The 22,161-nt window shown below is 40.4% G+C and overlaps 1 protein-coding gene across 2 annotated transcripts; it reads left to right on the top strand.

Annotated features, from left to right (window-relative positions):
- Nucleotides 1–1,052: 1,052 nt before the first annotated feature.
- LOC149839740 (type I inositol polyphosphate 5-phosphatase 8-like) lies at nt 1,053–10,689 on the top strand. 2 transcript variants are annotated; one of them, XM_090004214.1, is made up of 13 exons: nt 1,053–1,540; nt 1,892–1,956; nt 2,411–2,448; nt 2,537–2,621; nt 2,731–2,836; nt 2,914–2,982; nt 3,145–3,223; nt 3,348–3,452; nt 5,114–5,588; nt 6,002–6,198; nt 6,971–7,079; nt 8,156–8,304; nt 10,105–10,689. In XM_090004214.1, exons 4-13 carry the CDS (start codon nt 2,598–2,600, stop codon nt 10,337–10,339), a joined length of 1,548 nt encoding a protein of 515 aa, XP_089860340.1. In that variant the 5' UTR covers nt 1,053–1,540; nt 1,892–1,956; nt 2,411–2,448; nt 2,537–2,597; the 3' UTR covers nt 10,340–10,689. The 2 variants fall into 2 exon arrangements, with proteins under 2 accessions (XP_089860340.1, XP_089860341.1); XM_090004215.1 differs by having other exon boundaries at nt 1,053–1,956; nt 3,148–3,223.
- Nucleotides 10,690–22,161: the final 11,472 nt, after the last annotated feature.

Consider the following 22,161-nt stretch of genomic DNA (forward strand, 5'->3'; position numbering starts at 1 on the left):
TGATCGAAGTGATGGACGGTGATGATTTCAAAACACATAAATTTGTCAAATCACTTGATCCGTAGGTCGTCATGGTATAAAAGGCGGTGCTGGGCATCTCTGCTTCTTTCCTAAGCGCGCGCGCCTCTCTCACTCCACCACCACCACTTCACCCAACGCATTCCATCCTCTTCCTCCTCCGCTCTTTTTTTCACTCTGCCCCGCCCCAGAGGGATTGAAGATTTCCCTCCCCCCTCCTTTTTCGCCTTCAGATGTCCCACGCCACGCTCTGCATTTTCTCCCCTCTCCCGCTCATTCTTCTTCTTGGTTCCGTTCCTCGCTCCCTTCTTCTCTCCTCTTCATCTTCTTCGTCATCATCTTCTTCTTTGGGAGCAGATCTGAATACGTTAACGGAGACCTGAAACGACGATTCTTCCGAGCTCCGTAGGTACTTTCTCTCTTCATTAGATTCCCTGATTCTAGCGATTTCTTGCTCTCAATGGAGAAGAAGAGTGGCTCCTCTATGTGTGTGTGTGTGTCGTTTTTAAGCTAGTCGGAGCCGGAGTTTTTTGTGTCAATAAAGTCAAAAAAAAAATTTGAGACGGTGATAATAAAGTCAATTGAATGTATATCGATGAAGCCTGTAGGTAGTCTGCTCGTTTTAAATGAAAACTTCGTGTTTTCTACTGTCATCTATGGCAATGTTTCGTCTCGGTTGTGATTTTCGAGGCTTTAACTTGCCGCTTTTTTCTTTTGGTTGATTTCCGTGTTATGTTCTTTTTCTGGCGTTTAAACCCTCTTCTTTTCTGTTGTTTCTTGAATTTCTAATTAGTTTTACGTTTCGATACAGATTTCTGATTTGTAAAACGCATAAATCCTTCAAATGCGGGTTAGCGAAGTCGATTAACAAAGTTTAGGCATAAATCTCTATGAAACTCCTCTGTTTTCCCATTTTCCTTGTGTTTTTTGAAGTTTGAAGGGCGTAATCTTTCCGATTGAAGCTAAGTTTCCGTGATTCATGGCTCCTGATGAATTATTCGGGCTAAAGATGTCATTTTTCCATCGTAATAACTATAGTATGGTTTATCTCTGCCATATATTTGATTAACAGAGTCGATCAGAAGCTTTCTACCTTGAAAACTCTTCGTCTTCCCCCTCTTTCCTCCATTTTCTGAGCTCGAAAGTTCGGCTTTTGCTATTTATTGTTAATTCCTGGGACTTATAGTTCGGGAAGCATCCATTTGGCCGTTAAACTAAATTCCATTTTCTATTGAAATTCTGGAGAATTTTTGTCATGTTCATACCGTTTCATGATTTCGGTGGGTCTCGGTGTCATTTTCGGTTATCATCAGGCATTAAATGATACTTGTGACGAAAAACAAACTTTTTTACTCATGGTCTTTTTTGTGCTTTTTTTCTTATACTTCAGTTCTCTTTTTATCGGCCCGTTTTCCCCTTTCCACACCGGATCTTCCAGCAATTTCTGACCAACTTTTGCCGCTTGGATAGTCTCTGCAGTTCCGAAAGTCTTCGTAATGACCGATTTTCTACGACTTTGAAGGTCTAAGTATTGCGTTTGATTATTTTTTCTACGACCTTTTCTTCCGCGGAAGAAGAAAGAAAGAAAAGGAAATTGTTCGACCAAAAGAATCGAAACAAAGTTTTTCTTCTGAAGTTAAGCTTCGTTTTTCGTGCGTTTTTTCCCGTCCGAAGGTCTCCAAATTTCTTGATTTTGTGATTTCACGGTTTTTGTTTTTCCTATTTTCCGTTCTCCATGATTCGTGAAGTGATCGTCTCGGAATTTTCCCTTCTTAGATAGAATCGATAAGCAGTATGACCGGTTCGTTTTCTTCCGTTTTTTATTTTGTTTTCATACATTTTTTAGCTAATAGATTGATTGACGCAATTCCAGGTTTGCTAATGATGGAGTTTCAGACGTTCCGAGACGCGAGTTGTTGTTTCGGACCATCCGACCCGGTTCTTCTTCTTCCTTAAAATGAGATATCGAGATTCGAACTCTCCAAACAAGGATCAGCCTTTGTTCCATAGCGAGCCGCTCCGACTCGATTCCATGGCTCTTTCTCTTTCTCCACCTTCACTCACGTTTTTTTCTGATGCCACTGTTAGCCTAATCGTGGTCTTCACGTTTTGCCTTGGGGAATCTATGATTCGTAAGGATAAAAGTCAAGGCATTTTCTGGGGCTAACCCACGTCTCCCATCTCATCCATTTCTCATTCGAACCTTACCCACCCTTAACTACATTCCGGTAGAAAGAACCGATTACCTTTGCCTAATTCCGCATATTGTGTTCCCCCTCTCTTCCCATTCACGCTACGGGCTTCAATCCAAAGATAGGGTGGACAAAAACCGAGATACCAACGTACCCTTTTCCCTGATTTTTTCAGTTTCTAATACGGTTCCCCTTTGCAGTTTACGACTAGTGATGCTTTAAATGCGAAGTGGCGGAGGTACGTGATTGGTTCTTGCATTGAGGTCGTCACTTGCTCTACTTTTTGTGATCCTTTTGCCGCACTATCTTTTTTTGGGATCCTCCAGAGTCCGGCGTAGCTGAGACAAGGATACCGTGAAGTTTGGCCTTTTTTTGGTACCAGTAAAGATGAAAAAAGAGCGCAAGGGCAGGGTAATGACAGTTAGCATTTCACTCTCTAATGCCTCTGACAAAAATGCTTGGAAAAGGTGTATTTTATATTGAAGCCCTTTTTTGTTTGTTTCTTTTTCTTTTGTTGTAGTCCTCTTCCTGGCCGAAGGTCGTGGTGAGGAAATGGCTGAACATCAAGAGTAAAGCCAACGAGTTCCATTCAGATTCCGTCGGTACATATGCGTCTCTTCATTCCTGTACGCCTTCTCTTCTTTTGGATTTTTTTAGTTTTTTACTAGATTGAGAGTCTGAGCGATGGGACTTGTTCCTGTAGGCACGGCAGAACGAAGGGCCAGCTGCTTCGATATAGACCGTTGCGTCCTCCTCACAAGAGATCTGTTAGGTACTCATCCTTTTCTCTCACGTAATATCCAAGGAACATCTAGTATCAGTGGCAATCAAAACCCCGTTCCTCTGTTTTTTTTTTTTTTGTATGTTCAGATATAGATGGCCACTCTATCTGAATAATCATTTTTCTTTGGTTCACGACAAATTTTCCGTGAAGGAGGGTGGTACGTTGCTGCGCCAGGGAACCCCGACTTGCCGAGGAACGAAGTACCGATTACGGGTACCCAAAACTTGAGGTGGGTAGAGAACAAAAAGGGGAAGTTTTTGTTGCGACTATGTATTGGACTCTGTGTGTTGTTGCCTTATCGTATGCGACTCCATTTAGTTATGGGCTTTGCTTTATTTTATTCCTTGGATCAGGATGTTTGTTGGGACGTGGAACGTGGGCGGCAAGATGCCTCATTGGGGTCTGAATCTCAAAGACTGGTTGAGCGCCCAATCTCCCGCCGATCTCTACGTCCTCGGGTAACCCCCCCCCCCCCTCTCTCTCTCTCTCTCTCTTCTATGGTCTTTCTTTATTGCCGTACCTGGGTGGCACCCGTTTAGTTTTTCCTCTTCTTTGGGGCTCGAATTAGGCAGATTTGGCGTTGTGGGCTAGTTAGAATTTTGGCTTTGATTCTTGTTCAAAGAGTTATAGGCCTGAATTGGTGGGAATGAGAGGCATAACCGATCAATTCTGATTCGCAATCCTTTTGGTGCAAATTGGGAATTTTAGTTTCCGTTTTCAGTTCACGTGGGTTTTAGGAATTTAATCACAATTATGAAAAGTCTTATACTCCTTAGTCCTGAATCTCCTGATTATAAAAAAGGTGTCGGTGTGGACAGGGTGGGCTCACGGATAATGCTAACGCTGCCGGTGGAGGACCTGTAGCATTAGGCCCTCCCCCTCGAAACGTGCACACATGCACAGCGTGTTGTTGCTGAGGTGGTATAGTGCTCGAATTGACACCCCACTCAAGGTGGATTTCTGTAGTAAAAGCTGGATGTGACACAGCCGTCATGGCCCCACGTACCATAACTAATACACTTGTTAGATTGTGTATTTGATAAGTTGGGACCACCGACTCGGATCGGGTCATGAGCTTCTTGGGTGCCGGGTCTCCTCATTTGAGGATGGTTCGAATTTTAAATGACCCTGCTTGGGATTGGGGGTTAGAAAGGTTCAATTATTGGATTATGGTCTGTGGAGAATGTTCTATGAGGGTGGCCATCTGTGACCCACTTGATCCATAAAGACGTATGGCGATCAATTACCAATATTCTACTGCTGAATGGGTGCCAATAAATGGATATTTTGAGTGACGCCCAAACCCGGAAATGTCCTTTATGTGATATTATTGTGGCTTTTTGTGTTTTGGCTCAGCGGTTTTCCCCAAGGCGGAAATAGTGTAAGAAAAACCAAGTTTGGGAAGCCTAGAGACTCGGGCGATTCGGGTTGGGATAGGACTCGGTCCAGTATAAAGGAGGTTGGTTCGATGATCTCTATCATGTCTTTTGTTCTGGCTTTGACCACAATCATTCACGAGTCCAGTTGTATTTTTCACTGCAGAAGACAATAGGATAGAGATTTATAATCCTTTTACTTCTCCGATTCCCTTCCCCATTATGCCCAAATCTTTTGAATCGAAACCCTAAAAATCTAGTTCATTTTGGGGATTAGAGATCCTTTCATCATGAATTGCATCAGATTTTAAAATTTTGATTTGTTGGTATGGCGCATTAATGCTTGGTATACCTATTGCACTAAGATGGTAGTGGTTCTGCCTAGCTAAAAAAAGATGGTAGTGGCTCTTAGCAATTATAATCCATATTACTGTTATAAAGGTGGCAATGGTTGTGGTGGTGTTAGTACCATAAATACCATAAATTCCATAAATTCCATAAATTCCACTGAATTGATAATGTCATCCATTTCTCTCTTGCTCGGGTTCTCCAACAAGCCCATTAAAGAATCCTGAATCATATAGCATGGATCTTGCCTTAATACAAGAACCAGGATATGTTGATCTATGTGGCTTGTGATTCAATGAGAGAGAGAGAGAGATGCTGATTGCTGCGTACGGTGGGGGTGAACAATAAATAAGCTCTAAAATCAAAGTTCATCGATTCTCTCTTTGTGCAATCAGGTTTCAAGAGATAGTGCCCTTAAATGCCGGGAACGTGTTTGGTGCTGAGGACCACGGCCCTGCGGCGAGGTGGCTTTCACTGATACGTCAAGCTTTGAATGGAAAGGAAGCAGCCCCACCGGTGGAGCCCCCATCTCCCACCATATTCACCACCATCACGCTCGACGACGAGGAAGACACCGCACGGGACGACCACCACCGGACCCAGAAGCCCCGAGTCAGCTTCTCGGATCTGCTCGCCATGGAGAGCCAGATGGATGAACTGAGTTCAAGTTATTTGGAGGAAGAGCAGAACAATGGTTTTGCGGACTCAGCGAAGGAGAGGCACCATGGAGGGGGATACTGCTTAGCCGCAAGCAAGCAGATGGTGGGTCTCTTCCTTTGCGTGTGGGTTCGCAGAGATCTGAGGCAACATATTGGCAGTATCAAGGTCTCCTGCGTTGGGCGAGGACTAATGGGCTACATGGGGAATAAGGTCAGGCAAACCTCTTTGTCGTCCTTTGGTCGATTTCTGCAGTATTAAGGGAAAAAAGTTAGTCGTTTAACTGATTATGAATCGATTCTTTTTGTTAGTTTAAGCTTTATTCCGATCCACTTGCTCCCTGCATCCTAGTTTTTACATAGAATTTACAGCTGGGATCAAGGTTGGCAATTATGCAGTTAATATGCAGGAATGGTTTGAAAATTCATTTTATTTAACAATTTCATAACATATGTTTTCTTCTTGAACTTTTAATTTCCAGTTAATTCGTATCCCTATTAGTCTAATTTGGCAAATTAAGTGTAAAACCAAGTGCAGCCATTCATCCGCTTCCTGTCATATTCTGATTTCTCCTTGAAGCCTCATGGACAGCTATAATAACAGATTCTACGCTTTCTTTTTCACAGGGCTCAATTTCGATCAGTATGACTCTTCGTCAGACTTCCCTCTGTTTTGTGTGCACGCATTTGACCTCTGGTGAGAAAGAAGGTGATGAAATCCGAAGGAACTCCGATGTCATCGGCATCCTAAGGAAGACGTGGTTCCCTCCATCTCGCAGATTTTCTGGAGTTGCACCTTCTCCAGATAACATTCTAGGCCATGAGTAAGTTCCTTGTCACTTCAGTCAACTTGCTGGCTAATATTTTTGTATGTTGGACAAAATGTCTAATTTCCAATGCAAGAGTAACTAGTCTGAGAAAATAGCTAAAGACTGGTTTTCGACTTTAGTATGTGAATTGAAATTCTGACCATTGTGGCCACAAGTTTTTTGGGTTAGCTACTGTGGGGCATCTGCTTAGAACTTTCCATGAATGTTGATCACCAGTACGACCCGTTGAACAATGTACATATAAGGCCTGGTGAATCATTCATTTTTAGTGGATATGATAGATTACTGCTGCTTCTCAATGGTAGAGTAGGCAGTTCATGATTTCCTATGTCACAAGGACTCTTCAACTAAGTGCCGATCATTTATGTCCAACTTTTGGACTATATATATTTTTGCAGCACCCCCACCCATGTTTTTTGAAAGTGCCGCACCCCCCCCCCCCCCAGGACATAGATGATTTCACATTCACAATATACCTCCATGTTCTGTCCTTGCACTAAAGTGTAGTGGAGACATTTTTACTCTGCTTGGCCCATTTCTTAAAAGCGAGCATGGGTCTGATTCCCAGCTTCTGTAGGACCAACCGAAATTCAATAGTTGGTTGTCCAACTCTACCGAGTGTTGATCTAAGTTGTGCCAATCGACTTCCCTTTATCAATTTAGCTTGCTTCATTGAAATTATACTCTGAAAAAACCAATGATAGGGCTTTCAGTTTTAGCCTTCAATGACATTAACACTTGTAACTGTTGCCTTAAATGGTTACAGTAGGATCTTTTGGCTTGGTGACCTCAATTACCGCCTCGCATATGGTCGTGAGGATACACATGAGTTTCTTCAGAGGAAGGACTGGGATGCGCTGTTGGAGAAGGACCAGGTAAAAACCCAAGCTTCTCATCACATTTTTGTTTTGTGCCTTTGAAGTTGAACACGGTATTCTTGGTTAATTTTAGTTGCTTTCAGTGCCAGTCAATATGTTATGCAGTTCCCTTGAAGAGACTTTTGAGGAAATCTACGTGAATTTTGATTGTTGTTTTCCTTGGTTCTTTTATCTTTTGACAACAAGGCCTAAAAGTTGCTAAATCTTCAAAATAGGTGCATTTATTAGTTCTGAAGAGTTTTCTTTCTAGAGCAGCGGTATAGCAGTGGGTCTTTTTAAGTTCAGTGTTAGTGCACCATAATCCGGCGTTTTGTGCTGTCAGTTCACCTGAGATGGGTTGTATACGGAAATCTCATATCATAAATAAGCAACAGAAAGTGAGGTACTATGTCAATCCTAGTTCAAGCATCATCAATTGGGCCAAGAATAAAATGGGTGAAGATGAAATTGGAGTGTGGCCTTCTTAGTAATTCTTACTAGAACAGCCAGTTCACCTAATTTGATCCTGACTACTAATTTGGCAAGAATTGGTCTCTGAGTTCTTCATCCATTAGGCATTTTCCCTTTCGCTTCTTGTCAAGTCCCATCGTTCTTTTTGCAGTGAGAGTGTGTGCATGTGTGTGTTCTTGTGTGGCGTTGATCTACAGAAGCTCCGTAAACTGAGCTGGTTCTGATCATTTTCAGCATCGGACAGTCCGCACGAATCAGAGTTGTTGCTTAGAAAGACTTGGGGTGCATTTTATTAACCATGACTCGTACCAGTAGTCGTTTATATGGTGTCCCCAAAGGAATCTAAAATTTAAGCCACACAGAATATTGCTCTTCTCTACATAGAATTAGGACCATTCAAGCCACAGCCGGCAGCATAAAACTGATGTGCTTGATTTCGCATTGCAATAATAAGTCACAATATTCCATTCAGTTTTCCTTTCAATGTTATTGGTAAACTTCATGTCAAGAGCCAGCACGGCCAGGCAGAGCCAGTGCTGCTAAGTCTCTATTCCTGAGGGCGGTTTCTTCATGTAAACATAAAAAAAAAGAAGCCTAAAAGGACTTATGTGTACTTTTGGCAGCTGCGGATAGAGCAGAAAGCTGGGCGTGTGTTCAAAGGATGGGAAGAAGGGAGGATTTACTTCGCACCTACCTACAAGTACCTGGCCAATTCAAACCGTTACGCCGTCCAAACTGCCAGATCTAGGGAAAAGCGCAGGACTCCCGCTTGGTAACCTACCTCTCTCTCTCTATATATATATAGGAATGAGTTAGTTCTGCCCCTATTAGGCTCATTCAAAATTTGTAGTTTTTGGTATTTTTTTTTCTCACTTCTAACACCATATATATGATCCAAAGGTTTTATTTAGTGGAAACCGGCTTTTGGATCATTGGAATTTGACCTGTATTTAGGTTTTTTCAGTTATCCAAAATCAATGACTATGAAGGCATCAATTTTTCCTGTCTCATAAAAATACATTTCTGTTGTTGAAAAAACATGATCTAAGAGTCGAAATCTAGCTGTTCAAATATATCATAAAACACTTCGAACTATAGGGCCTAACGGCAGAACTAGAAAAAAAAAGGCCTGATATGTTCGGTTCTCATATATACATATATATATATATATATATATATATATATATATATATATATATATATATATATATATAAGATTGTAAATTTTAAAACAAAAATAAAAAAACAATTCTATTGATGTAACAACACAAACTTATCAAAATATAACACATAAAGAAGCTTGTGAGTGTGATACCGTCTTGGACTTGGGTCGGATCCGGACCCGACCTGAGTCTAAATTAATTTTAATAAATAAACAAAAATAGACAGTCAAAGTTGACATGTGGACGGACTCGGTCATGGTGCATTGACCGAATCCGACACTTAGTTAATTGTGTCTGCCCCGTGTCTGAAGCCGCACCCATATTCGCACCAGTGTCGGAGCATGTCAACGTGCATCGACCAGTCTATGTGACTTAGTATGTAACTTAACATCCTGACTACTTGGAAAGAATAAAAAATCATTTAGCCTCTCTGAAACAGAATGTTATAAGATTTCTTTAATGAGCTTCAGCATCATCATATCTTTCCATTCCATTTTCTCTGTTAATAGACTTTAGGGTGCTGACAGAAAAGGGTTTCTAGCTCGTTTTGTGCAGAGTTGGGATGTGTCCTCTCATTGTTGGGCTCAATGGCTGAACCCTCGTGGCAGTGTTCTCGTTTTTACTGGGCTTCCTCATACTTCTTTTCACCTGATTATGACATTTTCCATCTTTAATTTTTTTTAGATCTGTTGATTTCAGAGCCAACACTTATCCTATAACGGTTGACTTCCACACCTGGTTTTTCTTTTCTCTTATAATCATTTCTAAATGGGTTGTTTTCACTGTTCTGTTGTCGTTTTCATTCGACCATCAATTGTCTTCTATTGAAGATTTATTCATTTAAGTCGTATACTTGTATTCATTATGAATCTTGTGTAAATCCCGACATCTTTTATCTTTTTTTTGGTTTTATGACTTAAGAAACCGCATCTAGGAGAGATACCTGGCCAAGTTGGCTCAGCCTGGTGGTCGATCCTTACACATAAAACTCCGAGGCTGGGACCCTTGCCCCCAAGGGCTTATACTGGATGCCGTCTTGTGCAAGGGAGCGATGCCTGCAAGAATCGAACCGCTGACGACCTAGGCCCCAAACCACTGCAACAAACCCCACATCTTTATGCCTGAAATTTGAACTCGTTTCATTAATTTAGAACAGAAGAACTAGACTGCTTTTCCTTTACATGTAAGAAGCAGGGGACATCAGGAATCTGATTTATCAGAATAAATGTCGTAGGAAAAGCATTCAGCATTCCTGCTCTGCTATTTTGCTGCTTTTAGGGGACAAAAATCAGTAATACTCTAAATGGTCACTGGACCCCACATGCTTTATCATATAATTGTCATGGGCAATCTTGGTAGTGGGACCCACATAACTCAATTTTTTTTTTAACCAATTGGTTGGGGGCCAGGTGTGACAGGATACTGTGGAAAGGCAAAGGGATACACCAGATATCCTACGTTCGAGGGGAGTCCATGTTCTCGGACCACCGGCCGGTCCACGCCCTCTTCTCGGTTCAGGTGGACACCGTCAACAAGACCAAGCTCAGGAAGCCTTCTGTAAACGGGAATGGCACGTGCGCGAGGGTGGAAGCAGAGGAGCTGCTGGTGAGGTCAGAGAGCTGCATGGAGATCTCAAGATGTTGATCAGAGGATGGCATCGAGTGTGTCCCTCCCTAACCAACCCCTTTGGCTCTCTTGGGTTCGTTGGGCGTGCTTAATAGGGGGGGAGGGGAGTCAAAACTAGCGTTACGGGGAAAGCCTGGGCCCTTCTGCACATATTCTTCCACGCGAAGGGCACCATCCTCTCCGGGCTTGGCTGGCGCAGGGGCATACAAAAAGATAAAACTGTATTCTTTGGTTGAGTAGTTATTCTCTTTGTAAAGTTAGGGCCTGTTGGTGGAATGATGAGGAAGGAGGCAGAATGAAATGAAGGGTGTTCTATGACCTACGTCACGCGTGGTGTGGTGGGTGCCCTACGGTGGTGGTTTTGGGAGAGAGAGGCCAGGGTGTTTTTTTTTTTTTTTTTGGGGGGGGGGGGCGGGGGGTAATGGAAGAGGGCAGGGAGTTGTTTTGTTCCTTTTGTGGTTGGGATGGCCAAATTATTTTTGGTTCTTTATATCCATTGGCCGTATTTGTTTATAATTCTTTGGTGGTTTTGTGCAGAAATGTTAATGATTAAATAGGTGATACATGATCAACATGCGATTCTCAAGCAGGATGTTTTGTGTTGCCTTGTGGTTGTGGTCTCCCATTTTGCTCTCGGTTTTTGTGGTGCCTGTTGAAGAGTTGTTTCATGAAATTTCTCTTGGAGAGAGAGACATAGACAAGAGAGACATAGATAGAAAAAAACACGAAAGAAAATCAACATTACCACTTATGAAGATCAACAAAATGTTGAACCAAGCTAAAGCTAAAACAAAAGGAAGAAGGCAGAAGAGTAAAAAACACAAAAACAGACAAAATATCAGGCTCATGCAGGAGCCGCTGGCTCAGAGGGCGCCAAAAAAGGGAGAGCGTCAGCCCGAGGGAACGGAGGAACACTAAGATGTATATCCACTTATGTGCTAGAGAGAGAGAGAGGGGTCAAGTGCATTGCGAGGAAGTGTTAAAAATGCCTTAATTCTTGAAGTGTGATTAGTCTTAGTGATCCGAGAAACAAACAAATAAAAAGCAAGTGGAAAGTAACAGGCAGTAACACATAAAAAAGAAATAAATAAATAAGTGGTATTCTTAATTAAATGCATATTAAAGCCTTTTTTATAAAAATACTCATCATGTATATGTTTTATAATTAAAAATATTTTTTTTAAGTAAAGAATAGTTCTAAAATATAAGGTGCATTTCCTACATGAGCAAAAGTTCAATATCACATTAGGAGAAGCATCTCATAAAGTTTTGGATGTGTCAAGAAGGCACATGTTTTCTCATTTTTTGAAGCCAGCTTCTGGTAGATATAAACATAGGTAAGCATGCTTTGAGTGGTTAATCATGGCTTTTTAAAGAATTAATTAATTACCAAAAGGGCCTCCGCGTGGTTGATAGGAGCTGTCAGTGCACATCTCCTTGGGACGTTTCAGGTTCAAAACCCAGTGGTACGTTGAATAATAACTGGTGGGGGTCTGCCCAAGCCTAACCCCAACTTGCTTTAAAAAAAAAGAATTAATTTTCATTTATATGGAATAGAGGCTCCATGTGACGGTATCCTTTCCACCCACCGTCCTACCAGCCTTTTGCTGGACTGCTTTTCGTGGCAAGGGCATATATATATATATATATATATATATATATATATATATATATATATATATATATATATATATATATATATATATATATATATATATATATATATATATATATATATATATGTGTGTGTGTATTCCTGTTGGAACTTGTGGTGGCTGAAAAAGTGTTCCATTTCATGGGACATTACTTTCTCTGGGACATTACTTTCTTAGCAAAATGATGAATGAAACATACTGCACCGGGTCATCATTTGGAGAAAAAGGTCTTGGTTGGAGATAGATGCTTCCGATTCAAGCCAATGTAAAATATATAGCTTCTTCAAATCATGTTACATTTTAATAACTAAGGAAGCAGGAATCTATGCTCTTGAAATGACAGAACAAAATTTGGAAAATGTGTTTGGATTCATATTTCCTTTTTCAAGTGGTAATAATCATGTTACTGAAACCCGGTTCAGAAGCCTAGGACTTTTACTCCAAGTAGTTTATTATCATGCTTACTGAAACTCTAAGCAAGAGGTTCTCAAGGTCTTTCTAGCCAGATTTTGTCTAGTTTTGTCTACACGGCATTCATTTTAGGCTAGGAATTTGTTTTCACCCAGAGAATCTCCCAACCAAGTAGAGCTGGTAAACGAGCTGAACAAACCAAGCTTGAAGAGTTCGAGCTTGGTTCATTATTGTGGCAAGCCAAGCCGAGTTTGAGCTCATAATGACCCCGAGTTAAACGAGCCGAGTTCAAGTTGTCTTGTTTATAGAAAAAATACATTGTTTTAGAGCCGGAAGAAATAGAATCACAAGAAAATACATGTAAAATATGTGTAAAATACATCTAGAATATATTTCTTACTACTTAATGAGCTTCTAAGAGTCGAGCTGAGCCGAACACAACATATTCAGCTTGCAGAGTATAAGATGAGTTTGAATGAACTCTTTACGAGCCAAACATGAGCCGAGCCACGAGTAGCTTGTTTCCCAGCCTTACAACCAAGGGTTGGATTGGTCAAAGTAATACACAAGGCTAAGTTGGACTTGGTGTAGTCTTGGACACCTCAATTTTTGCCATCCATTTTTTAAAACACGGATTCTAAAAATTGCATCATATGGGCAGTAACATCTCAGCAATTTCAACATCATTCAGGAGCACTGAACATTCAATGATGGCTGAGCCTTCATAACTTGGGGAAGAAGGCACATATTTTCGGATGGTTACAATTCTCAAGTAGAAAGCAGGAACAAATGCCAATGCTGTGTTTGAATGCCTCAGTTCTCAGATTTAGAGAAGAGCCGAAGACCTCTTACCCAACCCGGTAGGTGTGGCCAAAGAACCGTGAATTTGTGTAAAAGATGTACTTCATATTAGGGTTACCGAAAACTCCTCTTACATGTGGGAAACTGATTTCCTGGGAAACTGTTTTTTAAACCGAAAACCTTGAGTTTTTGAAACTTGTGGAAAACTTTAAAAAATGAATGAAAAACTCATCTCCCATCAAGTGAGAAACCTGTTTTACATCACATGGAAGGCCTACTGATTTTATATGGGAAACTCGTTTCCTTTATTTGGGAAGTATGTTTCCATACATTTCTTGCAAGTTTTTCTTAAATAAAAATTTCCTTTTTTCAGTTAAAATATGTGTTATTCAAAATTATAATTACTTATTTTAGTCAAAATCAATGTAATCATATATTTTTTTATTTTTTATTATTTATCATAATATTAGTACAAAAGTAAAGCTTATGTAAATTAACTTACAATATTTTCATGCATATTGTTGACATTTGCACTTTTGTTCCACATACACACAATATCATGTTTTCTGTTTACATGAACTTTAGAAAGTCTTGCATCCCGTTTCCATTTCCCAACATGTATCTTGTTTCCATTTTCCTTCTCGGCAACCTTGCTTCACATCCACTAAAAATCAGGATTTGATATATGTTGTTTGATCACCTGCAGTCATGGTGTGGGGTTCATACGGTAGTCAGCAACTCCTCACCTCACATTAGATCCTTGGATTTGAGATCTGAGGTCATCAAACTGTAGTTATCAGAAGCATTTGGCTGCATGGGAAGCTCGCTTTGGAAAGCTTTGATAAACCCTCTTTAAAATATGAAAAACTTGATTTTTTTTTTGTGGGAAGCCTGAATCGACTCCCTTTTTCTTCACTAATATTTTTTCTCACTTTTTATCACTTTTCACTCGCTTTCCCCTTCTTATGCTTGTCATGTTAAAGGTAATATTTTTTTATAACAAGCTTGTGTGTTGGTCTTATATTGTTTTGTACTGTGTTCACATCATTTCTTATTTGCTTTTGCCTGTGCTTCATATGGCTTTCTATGTATTTTTTTTTTCATGTGAGTGCATAATCAGTTTATAACTATATTCCACTTTCAGCTTCATACTACTCTCTTAACACTTGCTTCAGCTTCATGCATTGCTTCTCTTATCTAGGGATGGCAGTCGACCAGGGTGGGGGTGGGGGTGGGTGCGGCGTCTTCACCCCCACCCCATCTCAAAATCCTGCCCTCCATCCCCATTTCATGTCCTTCATCCCCAGTCCAAACGGGGAGAGGCGGGGTGGGGCCCCATTTTCTCTTGGTCCACAGCCATCCCTAAAGATGGATAGGGGACGAGACGGGGCAAGGCGAGGATTGGAGATGGGGACGGTGGGGTGGGGAAAAGCATAAGTCCATCCCTGCCCGCACGGGTTTTGATTTTAACCTCCATCCCCTGTCCATCCAAACGGAGTGAGGCGGAGCGGGGGGCCGTTTTCCCTCGATCCACTGCCATCCTAAATCATCCATTTCATTTCCTGGTAACTATGCATCAAACACACCCCAAGTAAACACCTCAAATGCTCAATAATCACTAATCTTATTAAAATAAATTCCAAATTTTCTGCTGCTATTCATTTTGATCGGTTGGCTAACTTTGTGTTTTTCTTGGTGCCAAATAGCAATCTTTTGGTTTTGTTCATGAACTAAATGAATTGGACATTCCTTAGCATCGCTTGGATGAGAGGGCCTAAGCGTCACAATGGATCCTTCTCAGTCTATGGGAATGTAGTTCACTAACCTAACGAAATAGATAAGAAGTAATTGACTATCCAAAAAAAGGATATATAATGATCTTCTGATGGGACTTGTCGAGAGGGATGCACACAAACCGAGTTTGAACCGAGCTTGAGCTCTTCGAACTCGGCTCGTTTCAAAATGCATATGTTCAAGCTTAGCTCATATACGGGTTTTGATCTACCAATCTCTCCACATGGAGCACAATTGACTCACGATTAAGGCACCCTTTATTTTGAGAGTAATATGGCCCATAAAATATACATATACTAAAAACCTGTTAGATTGTTGAAGAGAAAATTTTTCAAGAAGTGAAGTCAAAACCTCTTAGAGAAGAGACCAATGCCCTAACCACTACAGAGAACCACTTACGCGAATTAATTTGCAAATATGTTATATATATACTCTAATGCGAGCCTTATCGAGCTTAATCGAGCTCAACAACTTGATCAAGCTCAGATCGTTTATCCACACCGAGCCTAGACCTCTGTTCAAGCTTGACTCACTTATTTTTTGAATGAGCTTGAGCCAAGCTTAAACGGGTCAAGCCCGAGCTAGCTCGGCTTGTTGTGCATCCCTACTTGTCGAGTTATGACCATATATATATATGCCTAACTTCGTAATGCACCTGATATTGTACTCATGCATTATTGGCCAAGCGTTTTAGACTAAAGTGCAGGCCCCTATGTTTGATCCCTTCATTCATGCCCTTTGGGCACTCATTTCAAGGATGGACAAGCAGCTTATCCATTAGTCCATTTTGATACTTAGGACATAGTGAATGCTCTTATTGACTAATTAACTTATAGAAAAGATGGATTCACATAATGACCAATAGAAACATAATTTTGTAAAAGCTCAATAGATAAAAACAGATCCAAACAGGGACAATTGGGATGTATGGTGGAAATTCTGCTTTCTCTATTGCAAGTCTTAGCTTGTTTGCCCCAAAGGGGTTTGGCATAGTGGGATGAGACATAGGCCACTAGAAAGGTGGTTTAGATTCAAATCTTATGGGCATCACTCATTGCGCAAACCCAAGGGTGGCAACTCTTTGGGGGCAAAGGATAAGCCTACAGAGTTTTATGCTGTCAGGACAGCAAGGGTAAGTATGGCAGGCAAAGCCAGCGCAGCTAGGTCTACGATCCTGGAAGTGGTTTCTCAGTGTAAATATAAAAAAAAAGGTCTTATCTTGTTTTATAAAAGCCATATTTTGTGGATCAAGTATATATGCATGATATTTTCAACATAATCACTTGCAGAAAAACAAAAACAGTACGCTGGGGACCCATTTTCCAACACATGAAGACCAAACATTCTTATTGAATTAAACGTAACATCAAGCACCATAAGCAATGACATTTATACAGTAAAACCTTTGTTGCCATAGTCACAAATATTGCTGAGATTTTGATATAGTATTGTAATGCAAATAGGTCAGATTCGGCTCTAATGGAGGTATTACTGGACGGTCCTAATCAGATATTGCCTAATCAGATTTGGGTCTGGACAGAAAAGATAATGCCAAATCAGGATCCACAGTCCCCACTAGCTTAAATGGCCAACTATATCGGCCTTTTGCTTGTAATTATATATATTTCTGATGTAAAGCTATATACCAAATCTGATTTCAATTATTAATTGGATGCTGTTAACTATATCGACTGACGGATCGAGATTCGGTCTTATCTGATCCCTAATTATTGTGCTACCACTTGCACAAAAGCAAGGACCTTTAGGGGATGTTTGGGTGCACCCACTTATCCAGATAAATTGGATAATCTGAGGAATCACAACATCATTTAGAGTAGAAGATCCCACCTTCTCCCGTTTATCTGGACAACTGGTTGCATCCAAACACCGCCTTAAGATTCATTAAAAAGGGTTACCTTATTATGTGAAGACTATTCCACATGACAGCAAATGGGATTGGATCAAGTCCAAGGAACCTTGGACAAAAAAGCAGTGGCGGAGCCAGAAGTTTTTCGTTGGGTGGGCAGACTTCGGGTCTCAGGGACAATGCCAGAAGTTCCCGGCGATGACTCCATCGTAGGTGGGCTTGCCGAAGGTGGGTTTGTTTGGGTCCTCGGCGGAAGGGAGGGCTGCCCTCTTCGAAGATGGGTGGTCATCGATCTCCATGGCGAGGGGCTGACCACCGTCGTCGGGAGCCGATCTCTTCCGCTTGTTGCTGTTCTGGTCTACCAGCCCTTCATCTAGACGCCGAAAATTGATGGTGCAGGCCATCGGTTTCAGAGAGAGAGATGGTCGTCTTCTCCTGTTCTATTTCGTCCTTGACGGCAGAGGGAGAGAGACATATAGAGAGAGGAAAGAGAGAGTCTAAGTATAGAGAGAGGAAAGAGAGAGTCTAAGGCTGCATACAGGTCGGACTACAGTCCAGCGTGTGAATTTAGGTCGGAATCAATTCATTTATGGGCTAAACAAATACTCTTTTAAGCTAATGTATGTAAAAATATAAGGTAAAGTAACAAAATTATTGGATAATGTGCAAAAAACTATTACTGATATTATACCTGACACTTCTTCGAAATTTTTTTTGGGGGTTTCTAATTTTGGGGTGGGCGACCGCCCACCCATGCCCACCCCTGGCTCCGCCACTGCAAAAAAGCACCCATGGATCCTGGGATCCCATGCACCGTCAAGATGAATGTCACTGGTACCCACTAAGGGTGTCAACGGGTCAAGTTTGGTTTGGATGGGTCAAGTTTGGTTTGGACCCAGGTTGAACCAGACCCAAACCTATAAACTTGAGATTATGGTACCGGGTCTAGACCCGGGTCTAATCGAACCCACCATAAGAAAAACCACACCCGAATCTTATAATGATTACATGAACCAGATCCAGACCATACCCGATAAAATAATATTTTTTATCATTTTTAAATTGAAAAATTGTGGATCCTAATCAGAACTTGGTCCAGCCCAGGTATGGTATGAAATTTCACAAACCATACCCAGCACCATATATTAATCGAACCCTTTGGGTCCGACCTGGATTCTAATCAGGCTTTTTTATTTATCACCAAACCCTGACCCTATAGGGTTTGGTACGGGTTGGGTCTAGGTCAAACCCAACCTATTGACACCCCTAGTACCCACCTAAAACCCTATTGCAATAAACAGTAAATACAACCTAAATATTAGTTATAGAAAAAGAATCTAATCCTATGACGTGTGACACTCAATGGGTCAGGAATTGAACTCATCAAGGTCCTTCCCAAACCCTTCCAAATAACATATTTACATGGAGAAACCGCTTACAAGATCAGAGACTTAGCTGCACTGGCTCTGTCTGTCATACTTACGGTCACTGTTCGGGCAAGATGAAACTTACCCCTTGCCCCCAAAGAGTCGCCAGCTTTGGCTTGCGCAAAGTGTGATGCCCATGGGATTTGAACCTAGACCGCCTGCCTAGCAGCCTAGCCTCCATCCCACTTGACTTGGATTTATCTCGAGTAAAGGAAAGGAATCTCCAACCCAAGAAATATAACTTGATGTAGCGTTTGATTCACTGGACAAATGCTGCCCAGACGCAAGGGTGGTGTTTGTCCAAGATGCATAAGTCTCACGTGCCCACACTAAAATGTGTAGCACAGGGTTGGGGACCAAGCTAGGCCCAAGTCGGACCAGGTTACGGGCTACCCATGGGCTGCCTGGCCTGTTGTCTAGCCCTACTTGTACAGTGATACAATAGGACACTTTTAATAGCGAGGATGAATCAGGTTGGACGGCTAGGATCAACATGTTTTCATGGGATTGGATCATTTTTTCGTAGTTTTAGGCTGCCAATGCCATTGCTAAAGAACACCGCACAAAAATCAAGAACACATGTTTAACGTCATTCGAGGAGTGTGGTTTACGTCCACGAACAAATAGAATTTTATTCTCTCTCTCTTGATGTGTTGTAGAGAGTGCTAAGATGCTCTTTATATAGAAAAGATTACGGTTTTCCTGGAGTGTTTACATTTTGATTATCACCACATGGATAGCCATGATTGATTCTACGCAAGTTGTAACTCCTTGAAGGAGTCCTATTGCACCATAAGGCTTCATTAACCATAGAGTATATTTTATTCTGACTGGGACTCTCCTGAAGACATCGACTCTCATTGGGATTCTCTTGAGGATGTCGACTCTCACTAAGCTTCTTTTTTCTCTTGGGTCTTGATCACATCTTAATCTTGATCTTCTTTAATTAAGCCATCTATATCTTGACAGCTTGGATTAGATCCAAATCAAGATTTAGATCTGAACCAGTGTTTCCACTAATATCCCCCTGCCCCCAAGCTCAGCGATTGAGGTAGGGTGTTGAGCCAGAACCGTAATAGATTGAATCGAGCACCATAATATCAGCAACTTGATCAAGAGATGAAACATATTTGACCGACAGGCGCTTGTGAGTGATATGATCCCGAATGAAATATATATTAATTTCAGTATACTTCATACGACTATGTGATCATGCATGCATATTTCGCATTTTATTCATATTAATTTATGCATGATCCAGTAGAAAATTACATTACATTTTCAATTTTATCACTAGTTTTGAGAAACCGTGCTAAAAGTGGAAATATCAAAAAATCATGAGTTTCAAGTCATGCCCCGCGTTTTTAGTGTTTTATTAGTTTAGGAATTTTCTTTTAGTTATACTTTGATTAGATTAGGTTCTAAGTAGCTAAGTTTAATCAATTTAGGAATAGGCATTTTTAGGAAAATCGTTTTTCAAGCAAAGCCTTCTTTGGAAGTTATCAAAAAAAAATTGGACTTGTTTTGAAAAACTGGTTTAACCTAAATATAATATTATAAATAGTAATTAGCAAGGGGGAAAACACATTTTTTCCCAGGCCTTGAGTTCACGCCCCCTTTAGCCCTCTCTCTCTCTCAAAGCTAGTTTTCCCTTCCTTTCTTCCTCTCTTTCTTCTTCATCTTCTTCTTCCTTTTTTTTTGTTGTTAACCTCTCCATCGCCGGCTATCTCACCCTCTTCATCGGAGAAATGTAGTTGCATCCCGGGATCAACCATTCTTTTTCGCAACCAGTCCAGCCAAATCACTCGGTAACCTTCTTCTTATTCCCATCTCTTCACCATAGCTAGTTGCATAGAATCGCATTGGCATATTGCATCTTAGATCTGCATAGCATAGTTTAAGCATCATCTGAAAACTTCCAAAAAAAAATCAGAAAAGAAAAGAAAAAAATTAATAATAATAAGAACGCGCCTCGTATAGTCTCAGCATTTTCTGTTTCCTTCGCTGTTTCTCGTTTTCTTTTGCCTGGTTCTTGTAGTTCATTAGTTAGCATTGATTGAGTCTGTAACATGTTCGTGTTGTTTGTTTGTTTTTAGATCCAGTGGATAATTTTTCTTAGCCATAGCTGGCTAGACTTGGTGTTTTCTTTTGTCTCTCTCCCTGCTCGGTTTTAATTTTGAGAACGTTTGGTTATTGCCCAGATCCAAATCTGCATGTTAGGTTCACGATCTATATCACTTGAACATCCTGCTGGTATACATAGACCAGACTCATGTTTTGCACAATCGAGTAGGATAGGTTAGCATCTTCCTTTATTGTGTTTTTTTAGGAGTGTTGTGTGTCATTTTTGGGATTAGTGTCTGCTTAGTGCACAGTATTTTATCAGTAGTGTTTTTTCTTCTTTTGGTATCGTGTGTTACAACAGTACATTAGTTTTTGCTTAGTTTCTGTGTTGGTTAAATCTTTATTCTGTCGGGGCAGTTTTCGTTTGTCTTTTGTACACAACATTTGATTTTTTTTTTTTTGCATTCAATTTTAATCTGTGTTTTCTTCTTAGTCGGCTCTTGTTTTAATTGTTCAATCAACGTTTTTCTTATATTTACGTTCACAGCAGTCTCTTTTGTTTAGAATTAGTTAATCTTAGTTATTTAAGTAATACATTTCATGCATTGTTCATTAATCGTTTTTCTTAGTGTATGTTTGAGTCAGCTGTGTTAGCATTTTCATGTTTCCTAAGCTATTAGTTATTCTATTAATCAGCGTTTTTTTGTTTGTTAGTTGCATAGATACTTTGTTTATCATAGAGTATTAATGCTAGATGCTTAGGGGTTATATTGGTTAGTTGCATTGCATTCATGCGATCATTGTATTAGCTATTAGGTGCATTATTTAGTTATTTCCTTTGCATAGTCATCTGTCACATTATTTAATTTATTAGTAATAGACGTTAATTCTGTAGTTTTTATTTGTTTTGTTCATTAGTCATGAGTGCATTCAGCGTTTTTGTCTAGTTTTCTTGTTAGCATCATATCTCGTCTCTTATTGTAGTTGTTCATAGTTTTTGCACTTATGTTTTATGATTTTTCATCATATTTTGGTTTGATTCTCTTATAGATTTCTCGTTTATGCTGCGTGCTTCATGTTTTTGTGTTGCAGGGAACTGCTTGATGTACGAAGAGATCCTTTTTCATACCCTTAAAGAATCTTCTGAGGTCTCTAAAAGGTCCCCTCAAGGGAGTCCTTCAGAGAAGGAACATAAATAAGATTCAAGCAAAGGACAGAGGAATCACAAAAAGAACTCGAGCATTGAAGACTTTTTCATTTTTCTTTTAGAATAGGCTTTCATTTTAGTTAATTCAATTCATTGGGTTTGTAATAAGGCCTTTTTATTCTTTTATTCATTTAAGTCATCTGTGTAGGGCAGTACACTTGAGTAATTTATTTATTTAATTAATTCTTTTTTATTTTGACAATAAAGAATAGTATAGTTGTGTGTTTGAATACAAGTATTTCCCGTTTCTTGAGATCGACCCGGACTCCACCACTCATGCAAGCCGATTTTTATATTTTTTGTGTTTGACTTTCATTAGATTTTCATCCAAAAATATCATTTTTAAAACCGTTTTCCAAAACTCACACCACTATGCATAACAGGAATTATAGAAAGATACATTGCATCAATATTATCACACCACAATGTTGGTGGGGAGAGAACAAGGACGTGCAAATCACGAAGCAAGTGACACAACCAAAGGACCTCAGCAATAGTGTTGTACATAGAACAATATTCTGCCTCGGTACTAGAGCGAGCAACAATGCACTATTTTCTAGCTGACCGGGAGATAAGAGACTTGCACAGAAACACAACAAAGCCACCAGTAGACT

Source organism: Nuphar pumila, chromosome 4 (genome assembly GCF_984573655.1).
Source record: "Nuphar pumila chromosome 4, dmNupPumi1.hap1.1, whole genome shotgun sequence".
NCBI classification, from domain to species: Eukaryota; Viridiplantae; Streptophyta; class Magnoliopsida; order Nymphaeales; family Nymphaeaceae; genus Nuphar; species Nuphar pumila.

Coding starts and splice junctions, on each gene's coding strand:
- LOC149839740 (XM_090004214.1), top strand. CDS start 2,598: ATGAAAAAAGAGCGCAAGGGCAGG. Junction 2,622..2,730: donor AAAAAGAGCGCAAGGGCAGG/GTAATGACAGTT, acceptor CTTTTGTTGTAG/TCCTCTTCCTGGCCGAAGGT. Junction 5,589..6,001: donor TGGGCTACATGGGGAATAAG/GTCAGGCAAACC, acceptor TCTTTTTCACAG/GGCTCAATTTCGATCAGTAT.